We start from the raw sequence: 27,192 nt of genomic DNA, 5'->3' as shown, positions 1-27,192 counted from the left end.
TAATAAGAGGGAACTAATGGAAACTATGGGAAACAACAACATAATTTCATTAAGTGTAACAAGGAGATAACTAACACTTCTTTTATTTACAACCCAGCTGGTTTAAGTTCTCAACAGTAAAAATTACAGTAATCAAAAAGTTAAGTGAGTTAAACACTTGTGCCAGGCCATGTGGAATAAAAGTATTTTTATGTCGACAGACAGTAGTACAACTACCTACTTGAACACATTTTTTGTTCCTTTTTAAAATCCCAGGAAAGAATAAATAATCAGGCAAAAAGTCAATAATTATGGAAGACTTGTTCTTGGATAGCTTTATTTCTTTCCATTACATTCTGCTTGTTTCTTACATGTCAAAAAACTTTCCTAAGTTGCTGAAGTTAAAAGAACAATAAAAAGTAGATGTAAAGTACAGATAGTATCATAAGTGCTGCTTTATGACTTTGTGGTACCTCGACCCATGATAGCTTTCTTTGTGTTTCTCTCAGGTCTCAGCAGGATTATGTAACATTTGGGTCCAAACAGTGCCACTAAAAGGCCAAAACTTGAGGCCAGGATGGCAAATACCTCCACTGCATCTGCATATTTGCCAGGAGAATTGACATAAGCAGGAACAAAGGCAACCCACACAGCACAGAAGATCAGCATGCTAAAAGTGATGAGCTTGGCCTCATTGAAGTTGTCTGGTAGATTCCTCGCCAGAAATGCTAACAGGAAGCTGAGGATAGCAAGTAAACTAATGTAACCCAATAACACTGCAAAACCAATTGTAGAACCGACTACACATTCATACACTATCTTATCATTGTAGTATTGAGTGTTTTTATGAGGCACTGGTGAGAAGGAGACAAGCCAGGCAGTGCAAATTGTTGCTTGAATAGAAGTAAGAACCAGAACTGTCCCTCTCTGCTGCACAGCACCAAACCACTTCAGGCTGGCTCCTCCTCCTGGCTGGGAGGCCTTGAACACTGCCAGAACCACCATGGTTTTAACCAGGATGCATGACACACAAAGTACAAAGCTGATCCCAAATGCTGCATGTCTTAGCTGGCAAGTCCACTGACTTGGACGGCCGATAAAAAGCAGTGAACACAGGAAACATAGCTTAAGTGACACCAAAAGCAGGAAACTCAGTTCTGAATTGTTAGCGCGTACCATGGGTGTACTGCGATGATAGATGAATATTACCAGGACAACAGCACAGATAAATGTGCCCAGCAATGAGGCGGTTGTCAAGCAGATACCCAGAGGCTCTTGATAGGAGAGGAACTCAGTTTTCTTAGGAACACAGTGGTCACGCTGGGGGCTCGACCAGAAATCCTCTGGACAACTGGTGCACTCCATGGAGTCTGACAAGAAGAGAACAAACATTAAGATAAATATCTACATTATATGAAAAGGATATATAGGGAAACCTAGGCAGTGGTGGAAGAAGTATTCAGATCCTTTACTTAAGTACTAATACCACAATGCAAAAATAGTCTGTTACAAATAAAAGTGCATTGAAAAGGTTACTTAAGTAAAAGTATGTAAGTATCATTGGAAAAAGTGTACTTAGTATAAAGTAAAAGTAGTCAATGCAGAAAAATCCTTACTTTTTAGAAACTGGAAACGATTAAAACATTTCTGTTCATCAACTATGTGTTTAATTGGTTAATCATTTCAGCTGTTGGCCTATATATTGTTGGGTAGTTAAATGTATATTAAAACATCGTATTTTATTAACTACATGTTTTTTGTGTGCAAAAATCTTAATTTGTAAAGTAACTAGTAACTAAAGCTGTCAGATTAATGTAGTGGAGTAAAAAGTACAATATTTCTCTCTGAAATGTAGTGGAGTAGAAGTAGAAAGTGGCATGAAAAGAAAAGACTCAATTAAAGTACAAGCACTTCAGATTTATACTTCAGTACAGTACTTGAGTAAATTAACTTAGTTACATTCCACCACTGAACCCTGGGTATTTTAAAATAAATACCAACCTGTTTTGTTGCTGATTTTTCCCTCAGAACAAGGGATGCAGTCAAAACAGCACTCGGGTTCCCCCTTCTTTCTGGCCATGCGGGTACCTGGAGGACAGCTCTCACTGCACACTGACCAGGGTGGCTGTATGGGTAAGAGTTATCACTGATCTACACCATTTGATGCTGTTATTTGTTACTGGACAAAAATCAACAAAATCAACAAGCATAAGTAACCTGTTTGGATTCAAAGTTCCAGAAGATTTTAGCTTCATCAAGTGTGAGTTCTTTTCCTTTGGCTGACTCTTTAACCTCACCCACATTCTGAATCTTTGCTTTTCCATCAGGGAGCCACAGCCAGTTCATGACATCATAAATTGGTAAGGCATCACCATTCTCATCAAATGTCACTTGATCACCAAACGGTGTGGTGAAATTAACTTTATCCAAATAATACACCAGCTTCAAATGTGTGAGAGAAATAAAACAGACGTAACAAAGATTTAACAAACTCCATCCATATATGTATCAGATCAGAAATAGCTATCAATTATAAAATATTCTTTATTCAAGTAACACCTCTCTGGTTGAAAGTTTCAAGTCTGTTTCACCTCTGACCACACCCAGCATCACTGATGGGTATGGTTAGTGATATCACAGGGTCCTGTAGTCCACATGTACTTCACTGCAACCAGTACTTAATGTTTTTGAATAACATTCCTACTGAAAAACTACATTCAGATAGTACCTTAAAAGACAATTCCTGCGCAAAATGAACCTAGGGGTTAATAACATATGTGTACCGAGTCGAACGTTCTCTGGGACATGTTTTCATGCTAATCAAATGCATCTCTAGCTTTAAACAAGCTACCACAAACCAGTGGTTAGCTGCTAACGCTACCTTTTGGGGCAGATGGTAAATCGCTATTTTATACCACTAACAAGGCTCGAAATAGCACCACACTTCAACGGTAGCATAATGAGGGTCCCTGCATGTAAACCAAAGCATTGAGAACTTTGTAAGTGTACACAGTTTATTAAAAAGATAGATTATAAAGACAGTAGCATTTATGTTTACATATGAGCGCCATCTTGGAAAACAGTCATGAGCAGTCGAATCACGAACACTGTGTTTGAGCTGTTAGTGGTTACTGGTTGCACGGTGGTCGTCGTTCGACTGCTCATGACTGTATTCCCAAGATGGCGGCCGCCTGTATACGAGAACGCTAATGTCTTTCTAAACTATCTTTTTAATAAACTGTCTACAAAGTTCTCAATGCTTCGATTTACATGTAGGGACCTTTCCTTATGCTACTGTGGAAGCGTGGTGCTATTTTGAGCCTTGTTAATGGTAGTGTTAATTTTGTCACCTATTTTTAATTTAGTCTTAGTCTTGTGCCAAATGTCCTAGTTTTAGTCATATTTAGTCATTCACATATCTTTTTCAAGTTTTAGTCGACTAAAAGTCTCGTCATTTTAGTCAAGTTTTAGTCAAAAGAGAACTCAATATATCTTAGTCAAGTTTTAGTCAAAACATTTTAGTCTTTTTTTAAATAACAAATTTTTGTTAAACTTTGAATGCAGCACGAGGCTGGCGAGGCGAGTTTCAAGTGAACGCAACATATGTGTTGTTTTTCAGACAACGGCAGCTACAGTACGTCTCGGTGTTGGAATCTGAGATACCCCTGTGATGAAAAAGTAGAGATGATTGTAGTTTTTATTTTATGCAAAACATTTTAGTCTCGTTTTTTCGTCAACAATAATGCATGTTAATTTAGTCTTAGCGTTTTTGGACATTGGCGCAGTCTCATCATTGTCTCGTCTTAGTCATGGAAAAAAAGGTCGTTGACGAACATATTTAGTCTTGTCTCGCCTGACGAAATTAACACTAGTTAATGGTATAGAAATAGCGATTTGTTATAATACATAATACAATACAATAATACAAGCGTTGTAAGCTAATCAGTGGTTCGCGCTAGCTTGTTTCAAGCTACAAACACATTTGATTAGCATGAAAACATATCCCAGAGAACGGTCGACTCCGTACACGTGTTATTAACCATTAGGTTCGTTTTGCGCCGGAATTGTCCGTTAAGGTGTAGCAGCTGTATTTGGAAACAAACAGGTGGAGTATAAACTGATATCACACCTGCCATGGCTCCAGTCTTTGCAAAGTAGCACAGCTGTGCCCACTGAAAGGCCCTCTCCCTGGCACACAGCTCAGCATGTCATCGATGGCATACGCCAGGGCATACACAGCCTTGTACACGTTGTACTCTGGCCTCAGGTTTGAAACATCAAACAACTCACTCTCCACATTATGTAGAACCTCCTGTCCAGTGCATAGTGCTCTCCCAGCCTCCACCCAACCGGCTGGAGGTGGTGCAAATTTACACTGAAATATGTCTTCCCAAAACTGATTTACCTGAAATGTGTAAAGAAAATTGAGTGTTAACAGAAATAATGACAATATGTACTGCTGCAATTTCCAGTCAGATTGTAAGAATAAACCCTCACTAAACTATTTCCGTAGTTGTTATGGTGTTGATTAGGGTGTATTCTTAAAAGGAAGTCCTTGAACCCTGCTATTTCTCCTCGACGGATGGCAATGCCCAGTGTGCCACCCAGGTACGGCATGAAGTCAGGCGTCTGGAGTACATCAACTGATGCCCAAGCTTCACTGGCCATCCACTGTAAGCCTGTCACATTCTGCATCACCACCTGTGTATTGCATTTTAAAACAAAATTCTTTCAGACATCTAAAAAAACAAATATAATCTTTGTAACATGCACTTAATTGAGTACAATAATGCTGTGATAATATATACAATTCTTTACTTCATTTGTCTTTAAGTTTGCTACAGCAGCAGGGAGAAAAAAAGGAATTCATGCCTTTTGTAAAGGTGTACCTATTTATTTTTCATGTTTTATGCTAATTATCTATGCACCTGCTAGGTTCTAACTCTGAGGACACAAATGTAGACACAACAAAACATGAACTGTTTCAACATTTCTTAGTTTACAGTCAAAACATAGATTCATTAATGATTTTGTAATTTGAACCCAACCTCCTCCATCAGTTTATAAATGTGGATCTCATGTGCAAACACCATGACCACGCGAGCTGTTGATTTCTTCATCACATCCACAATCCTCCTAAGTTCTGCTGGGTCATTGCCCCAGGGCAAAACCTCTGCGTAGGCCAAACAACCTCCACCAGCCTGAACCAGATCAGATTGGAAGGATCGAGCCACATGGAGTCCATAGTCATCATCACTGACCAGAAGGCCAACCCAAGTCCAGCCGAAGTGTTTTAGAATCTGAATCATAGCACGCACCTGAGTAGATAAGAGAATATTCTGCATTATCATCTCAATCTATCTTTTTTCATTAACTATCCACAAAGCATGCATTTCCTTATGGCCTAATATGGGACTTTGTTTTATTGTGGAGACTTATTTTGATTATAGAGTATAAACGCTGTTGGAAGCCACATATAGATTATATTCAAAGGAAATTATCTAAATCTATTGCTGTTCTTTATAAAGTAAGGGATGTCTGCATATATTGTATTGTTTACTTGTAATGCCATATATGTCATACTGTGCAGAAATATAGGGAAATGCATATGAAAACAAATATAGATCCTAATTAAACTTCAGAAGAGCGATTAGAATAATATATAAAGCTTGTTATTATGAATTAACTAATATTTTTTTTTATTAATATAAGTTCCGGGATCTTAAAATTTCCAGATGTTGTATATTTAAAAACTTTGGAAATACTTTTTGAGTTGTGAACAATGGCCTTCCTGTCTGTATTCATTTTTTTATTCTTATTTAAGAGAAGGTAATTATGATTTAAGACGGTTCTCTAGCTTTGAAACTGGTAAAGTGAGGACTAATGTAAAATATAGATGTGTTTCAGTTTTGGGGGTTAAATTATGGAATGCACTAAATGATGAGTTGAAAATGTGTACGTCTCTGTTGAGTTTCAAAAAAGCTTTAAAATCTAAATAATTACGGGTTATGAAGTAATTTGATTAAATTGTAAAATTACTAGGATTGTATTCAAGTATTTAGTTTCATTTAGTTTTGTTGGATTATAGGATAGGCAAAAATAAGCCTTGGCATCAGCCTATTCCTTTTTCGGTCAGCTACCATGGCAAATTGTGGGAAATAATTGTTTCTTTCATGTATGGAAATAAACTGAAATACAATTATTAATCATCATCTTGACCATCATATTATCAAGTTTGCTGTACTCCCTTTAAAACATTAAAGTTATTATTTTTGCTAATAATTTCACCTGGAAAGCGTCACTTGGGATTGTTCTAAAGAAGGATGGAAACCGTTGCCGATCACTCAGACAGGAACATGTGGCAAAATGACTCACCTGAAATGAGACAGACAATATGCGCACAGGCAGTGTACAGTATCTAAATCAATAGGTCAATAGACCCATTTAAAATATTTGACCCATCTTAATTCTTAACCAGCCTATAAAAAGCACAGAATAAATATAAGCTCACCATGGGCAATCTGAATAAACCTAGCACATTGGAGGTGGCAATAGTAAATGTTGAGTAGGAATCACCCACAATCCCGAGGACTGGAGGGGTCCCAAAACAGTTTTCCTGAAGCAGGAACTGCTCTTCTTGACCACTGGCGAGTGCCAAAGCAGCACGAAATCCAATAACAAGTGCACCACAGTTATCATAAAGACTGTATCCCAGAGTCAAATTGGGTAGCAGATTGGAGTTACTGTTGATCTCATCAACAGCAAAGACCATCGTCATGGTATGCCTGAACCCTTGAGTGTCAAAGCTAAAAGACAAAATGTCTCTATTAACCACTATAAATATTGTGAGAACACGAGTATACAACCATCATATCCACATTATCAAAACATCCTGTATTAATATGTCTTTTTTAGAGCTGCAATTTAAACTTAATACATCTCAACATCTGATTAACCATATTACAATGCATGACACATATCTGCATGTCTTATGCATGTGTGTGAAACTCACCCTTTGCAGGTAGGCTGTTCTGGCTCTGAAGTGAATGTCCACTCAGGGAAGACTGAGGTGTAGTGGACCTCAAACAGCCCACCCAGAACCACGTCACCAGCCTTGTGCAACCCATTCAGGTGAAACTGTCTCCGTAATTTACAAGATGAGGAAAGAGCGGAAGACACAGAGAAGAAAAAAGAAGTAGAGAACAAAAGCAAGATCGGATAGACTCTAAAGAGTAAGTATGTGTCATAAAATGCCCCCATAACTTCTCTCCTCCCTTCACCCCTGTCTCTAATCTTGATGCATGGTTACTTTATTTTATATGCAGGTTTTTGAAATCCTCTTCAAGTCCATTTCGTCATTGTTTAATCTTTCACACCACCTATCAGGACACAGCCAGCAGTGTGGGCAGGACATACCACTAGAATTATAATATAATTATTATAATAATAATCAGGTAAGGAATTAGGAAGTTCATGGAATGATGATTTTTTTTTTTAACACTTTAGAAATATATTGAGGTTAAAATACTCTGGTTTAGGGATTCCCTGATTTCTTGGGCCTCCGGCCCTGTACCCACCAAGTGTGTTTAGTTGTTTCCTGCAGCCACACTGTGTTCTTACCATTCATTGGCATCCTACGTTCAAAAGTTGTTTTAGTTGTGCAACAGAAAACTCAGATTGGACAGATAGTCTAGCTAGCTGTCTGGATTTACCTTACAGAGATCTGAAGAGCAGTTAACCATAGTCCTCATAAATCCACCGGCGTTTAAAGGAGAATTCCGGCCAATTTTTACGTTAATCTTGATCGCTATAGCTACACGAGTACTTTCTAGCTAAAACGGCAGTTGTCGGGGCAAGTTTTAGAGTGCCTTTGTGCCTCTTAACAGACACAAAATGCAATGAATATGTCTGTGCCACATGAACAGGGCCCTTACGTGTCAACAAGATGTGTTTTAAACTCAGACATAGTTTAACTTCACCTACCCTGGTCGCTGTCTCAATCCTGCCGGTAGCTAGCTTGCCCTGCTAGCTAATAGACGTTAGCCATTAGTATGAAGGTAAATATGGTGCAAAAAGGGAGAGCTTGTAGAATACAATGTGAGAACTTGCAGAACAAAAAATCTGAACTTGTATGTTAAAATTTGCACTTGTAAAAATTTAATTTGCACTTGTAGAAATAAAATTTGCACTTGTAGAAAATGTTCACACACCTGTATTCTGAATGTGAAGTTACAGAAAAAATATTCACAAATGTGTAGATTGATATTTACATGAACACAATGACAGCTGCAAACGTATAATGCAACATTTACTCGTATACTTTTTTTTTTACTCTGGTTCATTTTCCATCACAACCACAACTCAGTGATTACAACCTCTCGAATCTGTCACTGCAACTTCACATATGTGCTCTCTCGCATCACAAAGTGGCGAATCTGCGCACCTCGACTTTCACAACACTTCTTGACGATAAATTTGGTGCAAAACTAATTTGTACCTGTGGACTTAGGCTGTGGAGCTCTGAGCTAACAGAACGGGAAAAGCAGGGTTTCTATCGCCAGATGAGGGACAACTCTGTCCGGCTTATTTATGTAGCATGGAAACTTGGTGGAATAGCATGCTAGCGTTAGCTAACTAGCAGCCAGCCCGCTTCTAAATAAATACCTTTTAATTGTCTAAACATTTTTAACAGTCAAACTAAAACACTGGCGCTGAGCTCCACGGCCTGCAGCCGCAGACGGACCGTCATCAGTGGGGATCGACCAGCGTAGTAACACTGCTTTTGCCAGAAAGCTTCGCTGCTGACCTCGACCTGCAGTCGGAGCTCCAGCGGGACACGGAGAGCCCCACATCCGGTAGCAGCGGCCCATCCCCCGGCCATGACCAGAGCTTGCTTTGCTGATGTTGTGCATCCCTGCTAAGAATTGCACCCGCTTGGGCAGAAACAATAATTTCTGCAGAATTCATTGCTGCCGAAAATTGCATCTAGGTAGCAAGGAAATGCTACTACAGAGTATGATAAAACATTGATGTCTCTAAACCTTCTAAAATCCTAATCATTATTGATGAACATGACAAAGAGATTTACTATTGCCTAGTTTTTAAACAGTACTTTGCCTTATAAAATCATTATTTTCCCTAGTGGATGCAATTCTCGGCAGGGATGCGAAACTTGGCACCTGTTACCCACTGATGACGGTCCGTCTGCGGCTGCAGGCCGTGGAGCTCACCGCCAGTGTTTTAGTTTGACTGTTAAAAAGTGTTTAGATAATTAAAAGGTATTTATTTAGAAGCGGGCTGGCTGCTAGTTAGCTAACGCTAGCATGCTATTCCACCAAGTTTCCATGCTACATAAATAAGCCAGACAGAGTTGTCCCTCATCTGGCGATAGAAACCCTGCTTTTCCCGTTCTGTTAGCTCAGAGCTCCACAGCCTAAGTCCACAGGTACAAATTAGTTTTGCACCAAATGTATCGTCAAGAGTGTTGTGAAAGTCGAGGTGCGCAGATTGGCCACTTTGTGATGCGAGAGAGCACATATGTGAAGTTGCAGTGACAGATTCGAGAGGTTGTAATCACTGAGTTGTGGTTGTGATGGAAAATGAACCAGAGTAAAAAAAAAGTATACGAGTAAATGTTGCATTATAAGTTTGCAGCTGTCATTGTGTTCATGTAAATATCAATCTACACATTTGTGAATATTTTTTCTGTGACTTCACATTCAGATCACGTGTGTGAATATTTTTTACAAGTGCAAATTTTACTTTTACAAGTGCAAATTAAATTTTTACAAGTGCAAATTTTAACATACAATTTCAGATTTTTTGTTCTGCAAGTTCTCACATTGTATTCTACAAGCTCTCCCTTTTTGCACCATATTTACCTTCATACATTAGCTGCTAGCTGCCGTCCAGTGAGTGTATTCAGACAGGCTTCTGTGATAATCATCCCAATAACAATCCACGGAGCGGAGGTGGTGTGGCTATGTCCTCCAGAGGACAGGTCATGTCACGTCTTGAAGTGTATTCCCCCCTAAAACAAACAGTAGTGCGGTAGTAGCTGTTAGCTGCTAGCTGCCCTCCGGTGAGTGTATTCAGACAGGCTTCTGTGATAATCATCCCAATAACAATCCACGGAGTGGCGGTGGTGTGGCTATGTCCTCCAGAGGACAGGTCATGTCACGTCTTGAAGTGTATTCCCCCCTAAAAAAAACAGTAGTGCGGTAGTAGCTGTTAGCTGCTAGCTGCCCTCCGGTGAGTGTATTCAGACAGGCTTCTGTGATAATCATCCCAATAACAATCCACAGAGCGGCGGTGGTGTGGCTATGTCCTCCAGAGGACAGGTCATGTCACGTCTTTAAGTGTATTCCCCCCTAAAAAAAACACGGAGCGGCGGTGGTGTTGCTATGTCCTCCAGTTACTGAAGGCTAGCTTTAGCTTGCGCTTGGAGCAGCAAGTTCATCTGCCTGTTGCCCCTCTGTCTGTCTCATTCTTTCCAACTCTTGTGAGGCTAGTTTTTCGTCTGTATACTTGGGTTCAAATAAATAAGGACGACGATCTGCACACTGCTGTTGTGGAGGAGACAGCGCGAGGCTACAGCTAGGCTTCAGTAATGCTATTACTGTGCAAGCCACAGACATCGTTTATCCCGTTTCAATGTAGTTAGTCACTGATATGGTCATAACCACTACAGTGCTCAATTACCTATTTTTGAGGGGGAAATAATCTAAACTTTTTGCTGCGAAGGCATGATCTGTCCTATGCAGGACATCCACCACACCACCGCCGCTCTGTGGATTGTTATTGGGACTGAATACACTCACTGGACGGCAGCTAGCAGCTAACGGCTAATGGCTAACGGCTATCAGCTAGCAGGGCAAGCTAGCTACCGGCAGGATTGAGACAGGGACCAGGGTAGGAGAATTTAAACAATGTCTGAGTTGAAAACGCATCTTGTTGACACGTAAGGGCCCTGTTCATGTGGCACAGACATTAATTGCATTTTGTGTTTGTTAAGAGGCACAAAGGCACTCTAAAACTTGCCCCGACAACTGCCGTTTTAGGTCAGGGGACGCTTGCAGTACGTAGCTGCAGCTACTCCGTGTTCCTTGCACTGATTCGGGTCGGGGTTTTTTCTATCGAAAGTATTCGCGTAGCTATAGCGATCAAGATTAACGTAAAAATTGTCCGGAATTCTCCTTTAAAATTCCAACACAAAGAAAGCTGAATGTACCGGACATCCGGCTGAAAAGAATGAAATCCAGCAGATTTTACGGCGGCAACGGAACAAACCCGGAAGTGGAACGTCATGGATGTAGACTACTGCATTAGCGACTCCTTCTGATTGTTTGGGCCTCTGTATGAAATGTCGGCCATTGACTCCTTGATGGTGTCTCATTATATAAGTTACCAAACACAGGTTGATACACACTGTATCTGGGACATTTAAGGTTTTTTTCAGGTCTATTCCCAGTGTTGATACCACAAGCAGTCAAACAATGATTCCCTTACATGGTTATGTGGTGTTTTTAGGTACATCAACTTGCCAAGCCATCTTAAATTTGTGACAGCTTCTCCTGTTTGTTCCCTCCTTATCACTGACAATTTGTGTCAATATAGGCTACACATGTGCACTTCTGCAGAGAGTGGTAAAACCTATACATGGTTCCTCTGTACTCATAACACTAGAGCAACATGTACAATATGTAGCCTTCATCTCAATTCTTATTTTTCATGAATTAATTAATTAATTCATTTATTTAATTAATTATTAGGTGTGTTTCATTATAGTATTCACATTCATGTAAACTAACCACAGAACCGTTTTTCATCTCTTAACATATCTGATTCACTGTCATATATTCTAAGTCTGACTCAAAAGGTCCACTAGATGGTAGTAGCGTGAGCCTTTAAATTAGTATTTGGCTTTAGATTACAGTACCTGGGTGGCCCCCTTACATTTGAATTCAGTAGCAGATGCACACATGAGCATGCAAGACAGGTTACCTCACTGGATCTTTTTGTTGCTCAGTTAATCCCTTACCAAAACTACATGCAACTTTTATTTTGTCTGGGTGGCAGTTTATGACAATTTTACATTATATCAGATTAGATTCAACATTATTGTCATTGCACGGAGTACAGGTACTGAGACAATGTAATGCAGTTGAGCATTAACCAGATGTGTAAAAAGCAGTTGTGTACTGTGTATATTGAGGATATACTAGCCTGGAAGTCTGGAATATGTCAGCTCATGTTTCATTTGCTCTTGCTCTCTCCTCAAATTCAAATTCTATTACTTACCATTTACAGGCCCCCTAAACACTCGGCTAAAGTTTTTCTGGAAGAACTAGGTGAACTGTTGACAGCCATTTGTTTAGAGTTTGACTGTCTCATCATTTTAGTTTGGGGATTTTAATTTGTATGTAGATAATCCAGAAAACAATTATGCCAGCGAATTCCTCACACTAATTGACACTTTTAACTTAACACAACATGTACAGGGGCCAACACATTCTCATGGTCATATGCTTGACCTTGTTATTACAAGGGGCCTCAACATCACTATAGATGTCAAGGATTTGGCATTGTCTGATCATTTCTGCATCTTCTTTGATGTATTTATGTCCCCGCAAATTCAGAACACTGAACACTGGTGCTCTCTTTGAACATGCACTCTTAGAAACCTTGAGTCAACCATCAGACTCAGTAGACAATTTAATGGATAATTTTAACTCAAAAATGGATAACATTATGGATGTTATTGCTCTATTTAAACATAAAAGGGTTGCTGAGAAGCAGAAAGATCCAAAAGAAACAAAATCCAATGATCAAACTCCTAAAGAGAGAGTGTAGGAAGATGGGCCTGTTTTCAATTTTATGCTGGCCTGTTATTTTACTCATTCTGTACCACACTGTGTGCCTTTGGCATGGCTTAATTTAACATCCAGGCTCAGCTACAATACTTTTTTAAATTTAGATATACTATGTAATGCTAAATATGGTTGATGATGGTTTGCTTAAAAATGCAATGAACCATTCTCAAAAGTTAAATGCTGATTATTTGCAGTTGAGTCAGATTATAGAGCAGCTATTTTCAAATATATCAGAGTGAAAGCATAAGTCTTGTGACCACCGAGAAAGTGCATTTAGTCTCTGATGTGCAGAAAGCTGACGTAGAGTAGAATGAAGGACGCTTTCTTTCTGAAAATCTATATAAACCAGTGAAAACACATTCTGCCCATGCAGACAGTTCAGGGATGGAGATCTCCACTCTCTTTATTGGCCTGATCCTGTCATGGTTTTTGTGTAGGCCTAACTCAGCTCTTGCCTTGAATGGTTCTGAGGATGATGTTAAACAAAAGGCTGGGCTTACAGAGGATAGTGAGACTTCATCTGTGAAGTGTACGCTCCAGGGTACCACTCGTCTACCTGCATTCTCAATGGATGGTGATTATGTCATTGGAGGTGTTTTTGCCATACACCAATACATGCACACAGTGAAGCATAACTACACCACCATGCCTGAGCCACTAAGATGCTCAGGGAGGTTAGTAAGAGGGAGAAGTGGGGGATAGAAATGTTTTGCTTTGTATGATGTGCTTACGATCATGTTGCAAAGCTTTTTTGTACTGTAGTATTGGGAACTTTAAAACAAAGAATAACTATTATTTCACATTAAGTGCAAATTCAGTATTTGGCCATATAAATGGCAGGCATTATATTCACAAAAATATTGTATGTGTGACTTGAAAAAGAAAAGAAATCACTACTATTTTATTAACTGAAAATATATCAGTGTGTTTAACAACATATTTATACTTATACTTAATTTCTATAGTATTTACATTTATATAGTATTGACTTTAGATTTAGTTGACTACTGTTAATTTGTGCATTAACATTCCTGTGAATTTTCTAATCCTGTGTTTTGATCTTTGCTGTTTAGGCAACTCTTTAATGTATACTATATTTGGTTCACAGATGTTGTGCAGCTATCAGTTACTGTCCATAACTATGAATTGCAGTTCTTTATTGTGTGTCTTTGCTAAAATTGTGAATTGTCCTCGCCATATGTAAGTTTAAGAGTGTCTGTATGCAGTGTTGTCCCCAGTGAACTGCACTTCTCACGCGCAATGATCTTCGCCATCGAGGAGATAAACAACAGCACGGAGCTGCTGCCGGGAATCAAACTTGGTTATCACATCTACGACTCGTGCGCTTTGGTGCCCGTGATGGTGCATGTGGCATTCCAGCTTTCAAATGGCATGGACCCGGTGTTTTACACCGGCAACAATTGCTCACAATCTGGTATGGTGATGGCTGTCGTTGGTGAGTCTGCGTCCTCGCCATCCATCAGCATGTCGCGCATTATCGGGCCCTTTAACATTCCTCAAGTAAATATTTTGAATTGCTGGCAAATGATGTGTTTAATATTGACCAGTGCTTATTTTATGTACAGTATGTCCTGTTAAATAATTAGCCTACACTGTTATTTCCCTTTAGGTGAGCTACTCTGCCACTTGTGCATGTCTGTCCGATAAGCAACAGTACCCAAATTTCTTCAGAACAATTCCTAGTGATCAGTTCCAGGCTGACGCGCTGGCCAAGCTGGTAAAACACTTTGGCTGGACTTGGATAGGTGCTGTCCGGTCAGATTCGGATTATGGCAATAATGGTATGGCGTCTTTCCTGGACGCAGCACACAAAGAGGGGATCTGTGTGGAATACTCAGAATCTTTCGATTGGAGCCACCCACGCAGCTGGATCCAGAGAGTAGCTGACGTTATCCGCAGGTTTGATGTTCCCTGTGTTGACACTGACCTTCTGCACACAAAACCACAACAATGTTTCATCAAATATAAGATGGAAGTATTTCAAATATTTAATGTATTTTTTTCATCATGTTTATTACTCTCATATTTATCACTGATAATTTTATAAAAACCTATCTCGATACATATTTAAAAACCTTAATTTTATATTTACATTGATGTAATAAAATACACCATGATTTCTCTCCAGGTCAACAGCTATGGTTGTTGTGGCATTTACATCCCCTGCAGACATGAGGATCCTGCTGGAAGAGCTGTCACTTGAGCCTTCTCCACCTCGCCAGTGGATAGGCAGTGAAGCCTGGGTAACAGACCCAGACATGCTGAGGTTCAGCTTCTGTGCTGGAGCCATCGGATTTGGCATTCAGAAATCTGTCATCCCAGGTCTGAGAGACTTCTTGCTGGATCTCTCTCCTTCAAAAGTGGCTGCCTCTCCAGTGCTTACAGAGTTTTGGGAAGATGCATTCAACTGCAGGCTGGGAAAAAGTGAGACAGTTTAGCTGATTTTTAATATAGGACAGTTGTGTTTTTGTTGTTGTGATGCGTTGTTATGTATTGTCTGTCTGTCTGAGTGGAGGTTTTTGTTGAAGAAAGGCCTGAGGTGGACATGAGGTGCATCTCTGTAAATATTTTTTTTTCTACTTGATATGATGATCATTCAGGCACTCTGCTGTCTTGGAGATTTTTTTATTATCTTTGCTGCAGTGGTTTCACAACAAGCCCTGAACACAAGCCCAAAATAGCTATAAAGACAGTTTCCAGGCCACCAAGCTAAATACAGATTAATAAATAAATTACTTGCCAGCATGTATCAGTTGCATGTAAAAGTATGTATGTAATTCTAGTTAGGCTATCATACTGATGCTGATTTCAGATTATGTATTTATTTTGAAATAAATAAACAATATAGGTATATGAGTTTTTGCAAGGCATGTTTGGTGGGTTAAATAAACAAACAAAAAATTTTCTGTGTGTTTTTAGATGCCACAGATGAGAGAGTGTGTGATGGAACTGAAGACATAAAGATGCTCCAGAGCCCGTACACTGACACATCTCAGCTCCGAATCACTAACATGGTATACAAGGCTGTTTATGCAATAGCACATGGCATTCATAAAGCAATGTGCCAGAAAACAAATTCTACAACTTGGTGTGACAAACTCACCAGGATAGAATCCAAAGAGGTCAGTTGAAACAAATAAGTGAAAACCCTAATGCTCTTTTTTTGCTATAATGTACCTTTTATGAGATTAAGTATTAATTAAATTAAATTTTATTTATTTTCTTCTTCCTTTACTTTATCCTCACAGGTTCTTACTCAGCTGAAGAAAGTAAATTTTTCCCAAAATGGGTATGATGTGTCATTTGATGCCAACGGTGACCCTGTGGCCAGATACGAGCTGGTAAACTGGCAAAAAAGTGAGAGTGGCAGCATTATGTTGGTGACAGTAGGGCACTACGATGCATCACTGCCGGTGGGCCAGAAGTTCCTTATCAACAGGAACGTCACCTGGGTGGACGGTGGCACACGAGTAAGGAGCCTAAAAGCAATAATTTTACATGTTCACATTTTGCAATCTTGAAGTCTCTATCGTATTGAGACTATTTCCCCACTGTTACATATTCCATATGTACAGGGAATGGTCACCTTGAGGTCAGGTACGTGGATACATCTTTAAGACACACTGGCTTGCCCGGCCACCCCTCACGGTTATCTATTAAAGGACAATTCCGGTGCAAAACGAACCTAGGGGTTATTAACAGATGTGTACCCACTCTGTCGCTCTCTGGGACATGTTTTCATGCTAATCGAATGTGTCGTGGACCGCTGATTAGCTTACAATGCTAGTATTTGGGCCACAGGGAAAGTAAAAACAAATTGCTATTTATACCACTAAAAAGGCTCAAAATATCACCAAACTTCAACGGTAGCATAATGAGGGTCCCTAAATGTTAACCGAAGCATTGAGAACATTGTAAGTGTACAGACAGTTTATTGAACGAAGAGCTGCGGGAGCTCTGTGAAAGGGCTACGACAGAGAGCTACCGGTAGTCAATGCCGCAACACAGCCTCGTACTTCGGGAAACTGGTGGTGTACCTGCGGACATTGTGAAGCTATGGCCACCGAACAGGAGTGTCTATGTTGCATGGAGTGGGACCTGTTGCGTTGCGACACCCAAGAGACGCAGTGTTTTGTACAGTCTGAAGATTTCCCCTCTCTGATAAACAGGGCTGTACTTGAAACTTGTTTCCATGTCCCGAAAATAAATTGGAGAAGGCGACCCAGACCGGAGGGACCAGATGGACAGTTATCCACTGAGTAAGTACTTGACAAGTTATGCAGAGTGCGATTATTTCAGATATATTGAGCAAATTGCTTTTGATTTTAGTTTGCATCGCCAGCTGTAAGTCATGACTGGTTTTCAAGACGGAGGCGGCATGTAAACATGAACGCGAGTGTCTTTATAATGTATCTTTTCAATAAACTGTCTGTACACTTACAAAGTTCTCAATGCTTCGGTTAACATTTAGGGACCCTCATTATGCTACAGTTGAAGTGTGGTGATATTTTGAGCCTTTTTAGTGGCATAAATAGCGATTTGTTTTTACTTTCCCTGTGCCCCGAATACTAGCGTTGTAAGCTAATCAGTGGTCCGCGCTAGCATCTTTCAAGCTAAAAACACATTCGATTAGCATGAAAACATGTCCCAGAGAGCGACAGAGTGGGTACACATCTGGTAAAAACCCCTAGGTTCGTTTTGCCCGGAATTGTCCTTTAAGCACCTATGCAGATTGTTTGATCTTTACCTGAGTCAGTGTGCAGTGCGTGAGAGCATTCTGCGTTAGTATATCTCAAAGATAGAGAAGGAAAGTGTGTCACAGCAGTAAATCCAAACAGCAAGAACAAGCTTTCCTGTACAGTAGTGTAGAGCCTGACTGCATGCATCCTCCTAGGATTGCTGTTTCCCTTGTTCCAAAAACAAAGCAAAAACAGTTCAGCTGTTTCTGGTGTTCTCCCGGTTATGACGGCTTTGTGTCTCCCTTTTCTGGCATAGCCTATTGCTAGACACTGAAGTTCAATTCAATTCATTTCAATTCAATTTTATTTATAGTATCAAATCATAACAAGAGTTATCTCGAGACACTTTACAGATAGAGTAGGTCTAGACCACAATTCCAGTAATTCACCCAAGAGCAAGCATTAGCAGTGGCTAATGTGACAGTGGCGAGGAAAAACTCCCTTTTAGGAAGAAACCTCGGACAGACCCAGGCTCTTGGTAGGTGGTGTCTGACAGTGCTGGTTGGGGATGTGCTGAACAGTGGCAATAATAGTCACAAAGATAATGGAACAGTGACTACAAATGGTAGTCGTAGTAGTTCATGTCATAACAGGGCACTGAAGGGCGTTACAGGATGTAGCGTGGCACAGCACAGCATGGGTGGACGTAGCAAGACGCAGACACTTGGCAGGACGCAGCCGGACGCAGCCGGACACTGCAGGGCATTGCAGAGCGTTGGACCACAGTGACAGCTCCAACCAAGATCGTGGTGCCACCCTAATCCAAGAGAATATTCTGGGCAGGAAAAGAAACATAAGGACTCCGGGGAGTAAACTCCCCAGAGCTAGGTTAGTAACAAGCATTTCTGGGGCAAGGATGCACACAAATGGAAAGAGAGAGGAGAGAGCAGCTCAGTGTGTCACAGGAAGGAAGGAACTTCCCTATAATAGCATAACTAAGAGAGGCAGGTTAAGGAGAGGAGCCTGGTCGGGCTAGAACTCTCCCCAACCGGATCGGGCTGTACTGGCCTGCCTCCCTCTACTCTATTCGCTCCCTAACTATAAGCTTTATCAAAGAGGAGTGTTTGCAGTTTATTCTTAAATATGGTGATGGTGTCTGCCCCCCGAACCCAGACTGGGAACTGGTTCCACAGGAGAGGAGCTTGATAGCTGAAGGCTCTTGCTCCCATCCTACTTTTAGAGACTCTAGGAACCATGAGAAGCTCTGAATTCTGGGAGCGTAGTGCTCTAGTGGGACAATAAGGTACTAAGAGCTCTTCAAGATATGTAGGTGCTTGACCGTTTAGAGCTTTGTAGGTCAGGAGAAGGATTTTAAATTCAATCCTGGATTATACAGGAAGCCAATGCAGAGAAGCTAATACAGGAGAAATATGATCTCTTTTCTTAGTTCTTGTCAGAACATGTGCTGCAGCATTCTGGATCAGCTGGAGAGTCCTAAGGGACTTATTTGAGCATCCTGATAGTAAGGAATTACAGTAGTCCAGCCTAGAAGTAACGAATGCATGGACTAGTTTTTCAGCATCGTTTTGCGACAGGATATTCCTAATTTTGGCAATGTTACGAAGATGAAAAAAGGCTGTTCTTGAGGTTTGTTTTAGATGGGCGTTGAAGGATAAATCTTGATAAAAATAACTCCTAGATTTCTAACAGTAGTGTTGGAGGCCAGGGCAAAGCCATCCAGAGTAGCTATATCTTTAGATAATGAAGTTCGGAGGTGTTTGGAGCCCAACACAATCACTTCAGTTTTGTTTGAGTTTAAAGCCCATGTTGCAGGTTAACCACCACTGTTGATTAATGGGTACATAAAGCACTCAACATATGTATATCATTGTTAAAAATGTCTCCAAATAGTGTTAAAGGCCAGTTTTCGCCGTTTTTGTCGTTTAGTGGGTTTTTTAACGCAATTCGGTGATGACGTCACATTGGGGAGATGTGCCTCAGTCTAGTACTAGAACTATGGTGACTGACTGGGATGAGGAAGAGGTGTTTTTACTGTCAGTGAAGAGTGAAAGTCAATGTTTTCTTTATATCTAGTGACAGTGATCATGTCGTTAGTTCAGATAAGTACCAGTAAACTTATTTAGATCTAGAAATAGAAGGCATCATGCTAGCTATGGGCAAACTTGCCAGTCAGTCTCACCTGTGAAATCCCCCGATGTTGTAAACACATTTTCGATTAGATATTTCACGTTTTGATGGACCCTACTAGCTCCAGTAACAACATATTTGCATTGTGTTGATTTATTACTTGGATGGGGATGCTGTTCGGCTTTTCAGAAGTTTAGACAGCTAGCTAGCTAACGCTACGCCGATGTTTTGCTAACGTTAGCGCAACAGCGTTAGCCTAGACGGCTAGGTAAATATTACGACTGCCTTCGTTGTTTCCTATATCTGCGTCCACGTTGTCAACATAAGACGTGGCGTTAGTGCTCCTTTTGTACCATAATTGTATTGAATAAAATGTTAAGCTTCGCTCCTACGAGATGGGTGGATTTTTGTTAGCTACGTTATACACAAAGTTAACTGGCTATAGTGCACTGCAAATTGACTGCTTTTAGCAGCAGAGGTTGATTGTGGGCGACAATACTGTCGTGGTTAGCTCACCGAAACTACTGCTGATTGCCGAAGTTGCTGGCTGGTTACGCAACGTTAGCTAATTCCGCTAGCATACAGGCTAACTATAGCCAGTTAGCTTTGTATGTAACAAAAACCCACCCACCTCGTAGGAGAGAAGCTTAACATTTCATTCAATAAAATTATGGTACAAAAGGAGCACTAACGCCACATATCTTATGTTGACAACGTGGATGCAGATATAGGAAACTCCGAAGGCAGTCGTAATATTTACCTAGCTAGCAGTCTAGGCTAACGCTGTTGCGCTAACGTTAGCAAACGTCGGCGTAGCTAGCTGTCTAAACTTGTGAAAAGCCGAACAGCATCCCCGTCCAAGCTGTGGTTCACTTTCCCTCCAATATTATTATACACATAATAAAGACACATGGACTCGGTCGAGACCAAAAGCCATATTTTGCAACACCAGTGGCACAGACCGAGACCATAAACAGTGAACAGAACTTTTTCAGGGCTTTCGTCTGTCGTCTCCCCAACGTGACGTAATGCAATGCATTGTGGGGGAAAAGAGAATCATTGCAAACCGCTGTAAAATAGTACTACTTTTTCGTATTTTATTCCATTTTGTGATATCCATTGTATTTGATGTTGTTGGGTAACAGTTTAAATGTTTATTACCAACAAGCAAATTGCGCAAATTCATTAGAAAATAAACATGGGCTTTAACATCATAAAATTGTAGGTCATCCAAGTTTTTATATCTTTAATGCACAACAGGCTTGAGTCAAATATGGCTGCAACTCCCCCTCCTCGGCCTGAGTCTCTAGGAATTTGAGTATTATTATGACTGGGAGGAGTGGCTTCATTTAGACTAACATATCTTCATGGCCTAGCCATGTTTCGGTAAGACAGAATAGATCAATTTGATTATCTGATATCAAATTGTTTGCCAATATTGCTTTAGAAGACAGAGATCTAATATTTAATAGTCCACATTTGATTCTCCTATTCTGTTCTATCGTTGCAGTGGTTGTTTTAATTCCAATTAGGTTGTTGAGTATAGCACCTCGTTGGTTTACGTTTGATTTTACTGATCTCAGTCAGGGGACAGACACCGTAGTTATGGGATTATGAATGGGTGGCTGCTCCAAAGGAAGCACAGAGGAGCGTGTAGCGCTGTACCTCTGATTACTGATATTATTGGTTCTTACTGGAATGATATAGCTGGTCTGTGGGTTAGCAGAGTTATTTGTAAAGGAGTGAGAGCTTATGGGAGAGTGTGACTGGGTAGTGCGCTTGTGCGTGTGTTTACGGGTCGTATCGTCACAGGACATCACCGATTGTCAGGGCCAACAACTCTGAGCTGAGCTTCCTGCTGCTCTTTTCCCTGACTCTATGTTTCTTATGTTCATTAACTTTCATTGGAGAACCCTCTGAGTGGTCCTGCATGCTGCGCCACACAGCGTTTGGAATCACCTTCGTCCTCTGTATGTCTTGTGTTCTTGGAAAAACAATAGTAGTGTTAATGGCCTTCAAAGCTACACTCCCAGGTAGTAATGTGATGAAATGGTTTGGTCCTCCACAGCAAAGAAGTCCACGCATCAGTCGTAAGGGCAACCGGGGCGTCAGGAGACGGGTGCGCCAATCGAGCGGCCTCAGCCAATGCAGCCTTAGCGCAATTGAAAGCCGAGTTCCTCCCCAGGGTCCAGTCCACCTCATCCTTAGGCCCGCCGCCCCGCAGGGCCTCATACACAGGGTGCATGAGGTGAGCCGCGTGGGGAATGAACCTATTATAAAAGTTCACCATGCCCAAAAATTCCTGTAGGGACTTTATGGAACAGGGGCGTGGAAAACTAGAGACAGCGTCCACACTGGCAGGTAGTGGAACAGCCCCCTGTGGGGAAACACGGTGTCCCAGGAAATCGATGGACGACAGGCCGAACTGACACTTGGCCGGATTGACAATGAGTCCATGCGTACTGAGTCTGTCAAACAACTGTTGGAGGTGTACCAGGTGGTCCTCTGCAGATGCGATGGCCACCAAAATATCGTCCAAGTAAACAAACAAGAACGCCATGTCCCGCCTTTAAGTCCAAACGGCATCCTCAGAAACTCAAAAAGTCCAAACAGCGTAATTACCACCCTCTTGGGCACATTCTGTAGGTGGACCGCTAACTGGTGGTATCCGTGCACCAAGTCCACCTTGGAAAAAATGCTGGTCCCTGCCAAGTGAGCAGAGAAATCCTGAATATGTGGAACTGGGTATTGGTCGGGGGTCGTGGCGTTGTTCAGGTGACGAAAATCGCCACAGGGGCGCCAACTGCCATCCGTCTTAGTAACCATGTGGGTCATGTCGGAGCGGCGCACAATGCCCAGGCACTCCATGGTTGCAAACTCCTCCCTGGCGATTGCAAGCTTAGCTGAATCGAGGCGCCGAGCGCGCGCATAGACTGGGGATCCGGTGGTAGTAATATGGTGCTCTACCCCATGCTTGGCCACAGCTGCTGAAAACGTGGGCGTGGTGAGGTCAGGGAACTTTGCAAGGAGGCGTTGGTACACATCCCTGCCGCAAGCATGTTAGACAGGCCGAGTGTCTCTGCCCCTTCTAGGATGCATGGGTATGTAGCAAAAGAGAAGGCATCAATTAAGCGGCAGTTTGTTACATCCACCAGCAGCCTAAATGCACACAGAAAATCCGCCCCCAGGAGAGGAACACTCACAGTGGCCATAACAAAATCCCAGCCGAACCGCAGCCGCGGTGCCAAATGTGTCCTCCAAAGGCAGAGAGAAAGTCTGTGCAGGAAGCAGCACATGCACAAACTGCTGCTGGTTTGCTGTCCACCTCCACAGCTAAGCCACGGTAATCCTTGGTTGATGAGAGGGGAGAGCTGGCCAAGGCAGTGCGCACAGAAGCCGGGAGTTGTCATAGAAAAACATGCGTGAACAGGAAAGCGGGGTTTGCCGACCCCAAAACGGCCAACATCCTCTCCATCAGCTCGGACGGTTTGCCATCTCCCAGGCCGTTAAGTGTCAATAGACGATCCGCTTTCTCAATTTCAGCTCATCGTACTTGCCCGCAGCCGGTGGAGCCTCCAGCAGCCCCATGCTCGAGCCGTCGTAGAGGCATCCAATGCTGCCGTTATGTCCTGTGTTATTCCTCTCAGCTGGAACTGGGCTTTGATGTGTTGAAACCAGGGCCAGGGGCTATGCTGCCAAAACTCCGGCAACTTTACCGTTGCGGCATACATTCTAGCGCCAACATTAGCCTCCTCGTTAGCTCCGCTTGGTGCCGGAGCCGGCCCGGCCCCAAAGCTGTCAATATTGTCCGTTGACATGATCTCGGCTCACGTCAGGGTCACCAATGTGGGAGTGTGGCACAAACGAGACAGAGAAGTTTAATTCAGGAGTCTGTTTACTCCCACTCTTAATTCACAGCGTACAGCTTCAGGTTACACTTCCAGGTTACACAGCCAGCACACACAGCCAGGTTACACAGCCTGAAAGTGTCCCAACAACGCCCCCTCGTCCCAGTGAGCTCCCTACTTAAAGGAGCAGCAACCTCCAGTGAATGTCTCTATATTGTGGGTCACCACAGTATATTGATATAATTTCAAACAAGATATGGGATAAGACAATACCGTTTATATCATTATAGTCTGATGTTGCGTTACATAACCCTTTTCTTCCGTAAATCAGTGACTGTGTTGGCACCTCTCACACTCTGCAAAAACCCTGCCTCCACCCTCACAGGCTCTCCTACAACAAGAAGGGAGACAATAGGATACATTTAGTCTGTCTATTACTTGTTTCACTAACTGGGCTTGGGAAGCACTGTCTCCTCACGTAAAGAGTTCCCTGTACATATGGATTATGTAACAGATTATGGTGGAGAAATAGTCTCAATACGACAAAGAAAGCTTGGTTACGTTGTAACCTTGGTTCTCTGAGTAAAGAGACTATCTCTCTAGCTTTTAGGCCGCTCAGAGAAGGTTCCAATCAGATTATCAGTGATTCCAATCCAGCACAGGTGCATGGCCGGGCAAGCCGGGATGTCTTAAAGGAGTATCCATGTACCTGACAACAGTGGATTATTTCCCGCACATATTGAATATGTAACAGTGGAGAGATAGCCTCTTCACTGAGAGAACCAAGATGACAACGTAACCTAGTGATATGTGTTTTTGGTCCATGTTCCTACTATCCATACAAGGTAGAGATCAGTCCAACGTTACAGTATTTTTTTGTATGACAGTACCCCTTTATATTTTTCAAAAAAAGTGTTCCCTTGCTGAACTGCCGGTATGATTTATCCATTACAGAAATATAAAGTCAACTAACCAAATACTATTGTTTTTTGGCATTTTTAACATGTTGGTAGAATGGAATCACACATTATGTCTATGGCTATATCATACACCACGTCATAAGAACATTACTTCTGTTTCTGTTACTCGCAGCTGCCTGTACAACTCTTGATTGTTGATTTGGTGTGAAATTATATATTTTGCTCATAAGCATGTTTGATAATGCCCGCAAGATATGACATAATCCTGACGCCATAAAAAGTGAATTTTTAAAAGACTGTAACTTAGAATGAATCATTTAATTTGTCGAGTTTAGACTAGTCTCGCATTGCCAGACCTTCCTCCACAGCGCTGCGGAGGAGGGTTGGCGAGTCCACACAGCATTCCAGGATGGGAGAAAAACATGCTCTGGTCTATTGGCATTTCTTTAAACCAATTGCAATCATCATGGGCGCTCCGCACAGAGCCGCTGCTAAATAGTCTCGGGAAGGAACTTGTTTTGGTGGAACGTGAATGTTCAAAAGTTGTTTTAGTCGTGCAACAGAAAACTCAGACAGTCTAGCTAGCTGTCTCAATTTACCCTGCAGAGATCTGAGGAGCAGTTAACCACAGTCCTCATAAATCCACCGGAGTTTAAAATTCCAACACAAAGAAAGTGGAAGGAAACGAACATTGGCAAAAAGACATGCATCCGACGGAATTTCCTGCGGCACCGGAGCAATCCCAGAAGTAGAACGTCGTGGATATAGACTCTGTTTAGGTAAAGCTTGATTTTGGACTGAAATGGCTTTAGGATGGGGTTATAGTTTAGGGACACTGACTAATAACACTTTCAGTACACATATTGACATGTGAGTATTGTTTTAGGACATACTTGAAAAAATGTGAAGCTATATCTCTTAATCCTCAGAGCTTCAAAGCACACATGAATACATGTAAGTTTGTTTGTCTTTATGTGCCAGGTTCCTGTGTCAGTGTGCTCTGACAGCTGTCCTCCAGGAACTCGTAAAGTGCTGCAGAAAGGAAAGCCCATCTGCTGTTATGATTGTATACTATGTCCTGAGGGAGAGATTAGCAATGCTACAGGTATTTTCTTTTTCTAATGCACATCTACGACATAAAATATGCAACTGCTAAAAGCTAAAATCCTTTTGTTTCATTTTTTTCAGATTCCCCTGATTGTTTTCCTTGCCCCAAGGAGTTCTGGCCTAATGCAGAGAGAGACACTTGTCTCCCCAAGCCTGTAGAGTTTCTTTCCTACAACGAGGTCCTAGGAATCATCCTGGCTGCATTCTCAGTTGGTGGCGCCTGTCTGGCCATTATAACAGCGACTGTGTTCTATCGTCACAGGACATCACCGATTGTCAGGGCCAACAACTCTGAGCTGAGCTTCCTGCTGCTCTTCTCCCTGACTCTATGTTTCTTATGTTCATTAACTTTCATTGGAGAACCCTCTGAGTGGTCCTGCATGCTGCGCCACACAGCGTTTGGAATCACCTTCGTCCTCTGTATGTCTTGTGTTCTTGGAAAAACAATAGTAGTGTTAATGGCCTTCAAAGCTACACTCCCAGGTAGTAATGTGATGAAATGGTTTGGTCCTCCACAGCAAAGAATGACTGTAGTGTCTTTCACGTTTATTCAAGTTTTAATATGTACTATTTGGTTAGTTCTTAGTCCCCCTTTTCCAATGAAAAACCTAACCATATACAAGGAGAGAATCATCCTGGAGTGTGCATTAGGCTCAGCTATTGGGTTCTGGGCTGTGCTCGGGTACATAGGCCTACTGGCTGTCTTTTGCTTTGTGTTAGCTGTCCTAGCTCGGAAATTACCTGATAATTTTAATGAAGCCAAGCTCATTACCTTCAGCATGCTGATATTCTGTGCAGTCTGGATCACCTTTATCCCTGCATATCTCAGCTCTCCTGGGAAATTTACTGTTGCTGTGGAGATATTTGCCATTCTGGCCTCCAGTTTTGGACTAATACTGTGTATATTTGCTCCAAAGTGTTTCATAATATTGTTAAAGCCAGAGAAGAACACCAAGAAACATTTAATGAACAAAAATCAATCTTAAGAAATCGGAAGATTGGAAATAGTTAAGATGGCAACATACGTATGTATGCTGTGCACATCCAACAGTCTTCACCTTGCTGATTCAAATTGTTATCTTTTTACATACATTTTCTTTGTCATCTTGTGAATTTCCTTTTAAAATGTTGTCTTGCTGTAAAAATATTTTATCATGTTTCAATTTTAGATTAATAAATAAAGTAAAAAATTTACAACATAAATGTGTGGTTCTTTTTCTTTTATAAAATCATTTGTATTTCAATAGATTTTCCATATCCACATTATGTAATATTGGATTAAAGGTGCACATGTGTTAGGCTTAACTGTAATATAAGATAAAACAAAGCAAAACACACATTAATTAGACACAAATGAATGGGAAAAAAGGGTCCAGGTTGATAAATAGCAAAATTACCCTTGTTATATGACCTAAAACAAAGCAAAAAAAATGTAGGGTAGAACAGAATTAGGAAGACATCTGGTGTTTACAATAATAACAAGTGGAGAAAAGAGACATGAATGCAGATTATATTGTACATGCAGCCCACAGAAAAGACTTAGACGTGAGTTAAACAAAGACCACTGAATAAGCACACCCTCTCTCTGATGTAAATTTACCTGACGTAGAGTAGGAGG

At 41.3% G+C, this 27,192-nt stretch overlaps 2 protein-coding genes across 2 annotated transcripts; one reads left to right on the top strand and one right to left on the bottom strand.

The window, feature by feature from the left end:
• Positions 1-435: 435 nt before the first annotated feature.
• LOC116047595 (extracellular calcium-sensing receptor-like) lies at positions 436-7,239 on the bottom strand. Its single transcript, XM_031296483.1, has 9 exons — positions 6,992-7,239; positions 6,491-6,785; positions 6,268-6,354; positions 5,028-5,297; positions 4,471-4,680; positions 4,109-4,384; positions 2,197-2,421; positions 1,981-2,104; positions 436-1,349 (listed from the first exon to the last, which is right to left on the bottom strand). The coding sequence occupies exons 1-9, from the start codon at positions 7,237-7,239 to the stop codon at positions 436-438; spliced, it is 2,649 nt and encodes an 882-aa protein (XP_031152343.1).
• A 6,164-nt stretch (positions 7,240-13,403) lies between these two features.
• On the top strand, positions 13,404-26,654 carry LOC116047575 (extracellular calcium-sensing receptor-like). Its single transcript, XM_036001678.1, has 8 exons — positions 13,404-13,525; positions 14,078-14,372; positions 14,482-14,771; positions 15,001-15,296; positions 15,792-15,994; positions 16,121-16,342; positions 25,449-25,572; positions 25,656-26,654. The coding sequence occupies exons 1-8, from the start codon at positions 13,419-13,421 to the stop codon at positions 26,558-26,560; spliced, it is 2,442 nt and encodes an 813-aa protein (XP_035857571.1). The 5' UTR covers positions 13,404-13,418; the 3' UTR covers positions 26,561-26,654.
• The last annotated feature ends 538 nt before the right edge of the window (positions 26,655-27,192 follow it).

Source organism: Sander lucioperca, chromosome 5 (assembly GCF_008315115.2).
Source record: "Sander lucioperca isolate FBNREF2018 chromosome 5, SLUC_FBN_1.2, whole genome shotgun sequence".
Taxonomy (NCBI): domain Eukaryota; kingdom Metazoa; phylum Chordata; class Actinopteri; order Perciformes; family Percidae; genus Sander; species Sander lucioperca.
This window is presented reverse-complemented; position numbering and strand designations above follow the sequence as displayed.